Raw genomic sequence first — 6,000 nt, forward strand, 5'->3', positions numbered from 1 at the left:
TCAACCAAGCGCTGAATTCTAGTGTTTCACAATTACATGTCAATTTTAGGTTAGCTTAGCAATTAGCATCGGTTCTCCGTCTTCCTCAGTCATCCCTTCATGACGATACTTGTCAGAAGTGTATCTTATTTGCCACCATGGAGGTGATGATTACTGACTAAGGAGCGACTCGCAACAATTTTACCCGCACTAGTAGCCAGCCAAAGCTCCTTGCTAGCTAGCGGGTGCGGCGTAAGTAGCTCAAAGCTTGCCTCCATCTCCGACTACCCGTGCTTTGGTGACGTGCATCCAGCCTAGCGGAGCTTGTTGGAACAGTCTTGTGGTTCAAGTATCAGGGGGAAAAAATTGTGATCCTCTGTTTTAATGAGGCACAAAATGCTAATTTTGACTTGCAAGCAGTGATGCAAAACCGCTTATTTCGAGCCTTGATGTTGTAAGATCAGTAATGTGAATAATGTTCCTTCTCATGCAGAGTCTGAGGTGCGCCCCGACAGGCTGCTGACATGGTGTCAGAGGCAGATTAATGGCTATAGAGGGGTCGACATCACCAACCTGACATCTTCCTGGAGGAGTGGCCTCGCCCTTTGTGCCCTCATACATAGGCAGAGGCCTGAGCTCATGTGAGAATGCATTCACTGTATTCTCACTCATTCATATTCTAGGACATTTACCGGGTACTCTCCCCTCCCAAAATATTACAACAGTGTGGCCAATTCCTTTATTTTGCCTGCAACTGAAGACATTTGGTTTTGACATTAACAAATCATTGAGACGAGATAAACCGTTAGCTTTTATGTTCCAGTATGGACATCTTGAATGGGTACACAACTTTTCAAGCAGAAATTGTTAGTTAAAAAAAGTTAAAAAGTACTGGGGCATATCAACTTGAAAGGGTCAAATTATGGAATTTTAATTGCTTACAAATAGTGTACAAATAGTTGGTTCAAGGTTTTTTTCGATATGGCTGAAAAGTACGTATCACGATATAAGTATATCATATTGATCGATATCAATAATTATTTATTTTTTTTCCCCTCGCTATTAACAATAAGGATCCGGAGGACAAAAAGACTGAATTTAGGTAATTTTAACATTTCTTTAGCCTTTAATAAAAGGTCAATGCAACTCTTGTATTAAATACCGTTGTCAAATAAACTACCGTATTTTCAGGACTATAAGCCGCAACCTTTTTCCTCGATTTTGAGCCGTGCGTCTTATAGTCCGGTGTGGCTATTCTGCGGATTTTTCTACCACCGCTCGGGGCGCTCTAACCGGAATGACAGTACAATTCAATACAATGCATTTCCCATTAACTGGATATGACTGCAGGTGGAGGAGTTCAACAGGCGAGGGCGCCATAGACTAGGTTATTGCATTAGGGGCTGTAATGCTTTGATTTGATGTTTTCCTAGAGGTGCCTGAAGTGCACATAAGTGCGATTGGCTGGTGTTAGTCTGTTCTGTTGTTTCAATGTGAAATGCTATTGTTGATTTAGCACGTCGTGTGTTGGATTGACTGACTTTATTAACATAAAGCAAGACAGGTGTATATCGTCGCTGTCATGTGAAAAACACGTAGCTCCATTTTTTTTCATTTCTTATTTTTACATAAATCCCCAAAGGCTTATATAACGGTGCAGCTTATAGCCCGGAAAATACTGTAGTCCACGTAAAGATTGAACAAACACGTTTTTAAACATAATTTGCTTAATAAGGCTGTATTTCATATCACTCAGTATTGATAAATGTAGATTTATTTATTTTTTAAATAAGAACAAATACTATTATTTTTGTGTACATTGTAATGCCCAAATTTGCTCTTGTGGAACACGCTAGCCCAAAGCCGTATCGTTGATTGTTACATTAACCTTCATTCGATGTTCATCCAATTTAAGTGGAGTGAACCAATACGCTCTTGGAATGCATGCATTACAGTTGGCCAAACCATCTGAGAACTTCTTTATCTTTTATAGCAGGCTCATTATTGCCATAGTGCATTCATGTTTTTCTTGCCTGATTGCGACGTGACTGTGATGCTGAGGCTCTGAGCTTTCTAACACAGACAGTGAATTATTTCAGTTCTATCCAAGGGTGTTTAATAGAGTTACTTTGCTCAATATAATCTAATTGCAAGAGATGTACTGAGTCGACTGGTCATTTATTTGAACGAAGTTATGCACACTCTCGTTCCGCGTGTGTACGCCTCACTATGGTTGGGCATCGTTTGAATTTAGACGATTCCGGGAGGAAGGGTTGCGGGCTGTGTGCATACTTTTTTTAAATACATGGGCTTCCGACTGTATAGTCCGTGTATTTTTAAATGTTATCCGTCATTTGTCAACCGTCAGCAAAATGGATGTTCGTCATAGGTGGATAGACGGACCGGTCCGTCACATAGACGGAATGCCCAGCTCTGCTGGTCACCAAAACACCCCTGTCAAGTCAGTCATAAATTCCAGTACCCTTGCTCTCATGATAAATGGGTGGGTTCAACAAAAAGGAGTGGTCTTCTAAGGCTAAGATTTTTATCAGATACAAATATAAATTCATGTTAATCAAAGTTTAAATGCTAATCTATTGCCCCATATTAATCTTTGGATGTCAAACCCAAATGTTCGCTGCATGCATGCAAAAGTTATTTGGGAATACTGTAGTTGCCTCATTGGCACCTTAAAAATGTCTTGGGCTGTTCAAATGGCAGATAAGTAATGCCAGCAATGATTTGTGTTTTATTTCCAAACATGTCTGTGTGATCTCAGTGACTATGACTCCCTTCATGAGGATGAAGTGGCAGCAAACAATCAATTGGCCTTTGATGTGGCTGAGCATCACCTTGGGATTCAGCCAGTGACGACTGGAAAGGAGGTGGTTGCCGGGGCTGAACCAGACAAGCTGCTAATGGTTTTATACCTGTCCAAATTTTACGAAGCCTTCAGGAACTTGCCCGGAAACAAAAAAGGTCAGAGTACAAATATTCATTTGTTTCTTGACATTTTCTCGGTTAATACCAAATTGCTTCATTTAGGGTGTCGCTACGGCTAATATTTGTTAGGGCACCACGGGGTGGACTATCCTCTCCCTTTTCTGACCAATTCCGGTCTGCGTTTTTACTGCCGATCAACGAACAAAGTGACAGCGACAACAATGAATATCATGCGTGCTAGAACAAAGCGACCTAGATGACTAGATGATGCATTTAATTGTATTGCAAAATTGCTCAGGAAGGTATCGGCAAAGGTGCAACCTGCGTGTGTAGTCTTCTTTACACACACGACATAACACCCATGCCACTGCCAAACTAGTTTGCTTCGAAGCGGTAACAAGCTGGGAGGTGTGGATCCTCTCCTCCGTGATGACAAATAAATTACCCTTAAAGAACTGAGGCAGGGAAAATTTCAATCAACGCGCAGCAACAATTTTTGACGTGTTTGCAGCATGTGTTGCAGACATGTAAAAACATGCTTTCAACACAAATGTAATATGAACCTACTCTGCATCTTCATTTCAGGAGCAAAAGAAAGAGACGAGAATAGTGAAAGACAATCAGCAAAAAGCAATCTAGGCCAGCCCAGGAAGAGGATACCGAAGGTTGTGTAACACTCTTCTCAGTGAACGTTGTTATTGACTTATTGAAGGAATTAATTCATGTATTTCTCTGAGGGTGAAAGGCTTTATATCACGTCCCACCTCATTGGCTCTTTGCCCTTTCATTAATCAGAGCACCATCATTACTCTCCTGGCACTGAAAATTTGATTAGATTCTCTGAAGCCAGCACAATGGACAAGAGTATGCATATAATGTTTTCTGTCTCTGATTGGTTGGATTATTGTTGTCTGCATTATGATCACTGCAAGGAAAATGCAAAATGATCATGTTTAGGTTTCATTTTTTTATTATAAAGTAATCTAGTGCTTGCTCACAGGATGACAAAAAAATGGACGACGATTCCGTTAATAAGAGGCGACGTAAGGGTAACAGCTACCTCACAGAGGTAAGTTGATGATTTCATCATATTTAAAAGGGTGAAATATGAGTCATCCTACATTACTATCATTTCATCTAATTTCTAACTATTCTCCACACTGTCTGGCTCATGTTCCTTGAATCCTGCAACTGGCATCAGTTATCCTCTCACAGCGCGCCCTCAGCAGGTGAGGATGGGAAACTGCGGGACAACAAGGTCCGATCCATGGCAACGCAGCTGCTGGCCAAATTCGAGGAGAACTCGTCAGAAAAAATGCATAGCAAGGTCGGATATGAATAAGTAGTAAATGCATCGACATTTGAGCCATATTTTAACCATTGGGGTTATGGAGGTTTTGTCTTTTTTTCTGCGTTCATTGCAGAAAAATAACTGGAAAGAGATAATTAAATTTAGAGTACCTAAAAAAATGAACTAATTCTACAGAAAAATAAGCTCTTTGAATTGGTTGGGTCAGGTTGTAATATAGTGGTACCTTGAGTTATGAGTAACAAGACTTACTAGTTTTTCGGGATACAAGCATAGTTCGGCTGATTTTATTTTATTTTCACTTTGATTTGCGAGCAAAAATTGTAGGTAGAAGTGCTAGATGGTGGCGGCGAGTTTAACTCAATAAACAGATGTGATTCAATATTTTGAGGCTAAGTGATTAGAAACAGGTATCCGTGCCTTTGTTACATCTCGGCTTGATTACTGTAATACACTTTATTTTGGAGTCGGCCAGTCCTCTCTCAAGTGTCTCCCGTTGGTCCAAAATGCTGCTGCTCGCCTCCTAACTGGAGCTCGGTAGACGGAGCACATAGCACCAATTCTGGCCTCCCTCACTGGATCCCAGTGCATTTTAGGGTTCATTTTAAGTTGCTTTCTTTTTGTTTACAAGTCTTTAAATGGCCTCCCCCGGCGTACCTCTCCGAGCTCAGGTCTGCGGACCAGGTGCTGCTCGAGGTGCCGAGGACCAAGTGGTGCCTCAGAGGGGATCGAGCTTTTTCTGCTGCTGGTCCTTCCCTTTGGAATAACCTTCCATTGAATGTTAGGCAAGCCCCCCTGTCTGTCCATTTTTAAAACACATTTGAAGACACATTTCTATTCTTTGGCTTTTGATCCGATGTGAGAGTGATGGTTTTCTGCTGTTTTCCGGTGTCTATTCTATAGACAAAAACATAGTATTTTGTGTTTTAATTTATTGCTTTCGCTTGTTGTCTTATTACCATTTTGTTGTTGTAATGTAAAGTGCTTTGTTACAGCTGTAGCTGTTATGAATTGCGCTATATAAATAAAGTTGTATTGTATTTTGATTAATATTGCTTTTTTGGAATGAGAAATCCACCCCTTTTTAGGCAGCTCAGGGGGTGGCCATTTTGTCACCTCTGTCGACTGAAGATAGCATTGAAGTTTCTCAGGGCTCAGATAACAACCAATCATGGCTCAGCTTCAGAAAACATTAGAGCTATGATTGGTCGTTGCCCGATCACTGAGCAACTTCGATGTCATTTTCAGTCGACAGAAAGTGATAAAATGGCTGCCCCCTGAGATGGCTAAAAGTGAGTGCATTTTGCTGCTTAATTTATATTCCACAAACGCAATATTAATCTGAATGAGGTATTTCAACTAGTGGGCCTGCATAGAACACATTCTGAAAAAAATATGTTTGGATTGACTTTCCCTTTTAAAGGTAGAAAGACGCAAAAGTGCTCCTGGCTCTAGTGGTAGAAATGTGGTTAGGCGTTCAGTTATTTAAAGATAAATGGCAAACAGACACGACTCAAAGGCAATAATTATTATCTGTGAAAAACTATTATCATTGCTGTTTACTGAGTCAATTGTGAAAAGCTTTGTGTATGCCTCGATTTCTATATCATACTGCATCCTGGTGGCAAAAGAAAATAGCGTACGTCAGAGGTAGGTGAAATGTGAACCATTTGAGTGAAGTATGGGTAGCACCAATGAATGGCAGTCTATTGAGGTGGGTGGAGTGACAGATGGTGTCAGGTCGAGAAGAATAAAGATGGCGAGTAGTC

General features: G+C 40.8%; 1 protein-coding gene across 4 annotated transcripts in view; it reads left to right on the forward strand.

Moving 5' to 3' along the window:
- LOC147148272 (F-actin-monooxygenase mical2b-like) overlaps nucleotides 1-6,000 on the forward strand; it is a 74,500-nt gene that overhangs the window by 46,837 nt on the left and 21,663 nt on the right. For all 4 annotated transcript variants that reach the window (XM_086027992.1, XM_086027989.1, XM_086027990.1 and 1 more), the window contains exons 12-16: nucleotides 473-620; nucleotides 2,759-2,958; nucleotides 3,508-3,587; nucleotides 3,923-3,991; nucleotides 4,124-4,249. In XM_086027992.1, the coding sequence (XP_085884118.1) occupies nucleotides 473-620; nucleotides 2,759-2,958; nucleotides 3,508-3,587; nucleotides 3,923-3,991; nucleotides 4,124-4,249 (623 nt within the window). The remainder of the gene's footprint in view (nucleotides 1-472; nucleotides 621-2,758; nucleotides 2,959-3,507; nucleotides 3,588-3,922; nucleotides 3,992-4,123; nucleotides 4,250-6,000) is intronic.

The sequence above is a fragment of the Filicampus tigris genome, chromosome 4 (assembly GCF_054856515.1).
Source record: "Filicampus tigris isolate MCC_2025a chromosome 4, RoL_Ftig_1.0, whole genome shotgun sequence".
Classification (NCBI taxonomy): Eukaryota; Metazoa; Chordata; class Actinopteri; order Syngnathiformes; family Syngnathidae; genus Filicampus; species Filicampus tigris.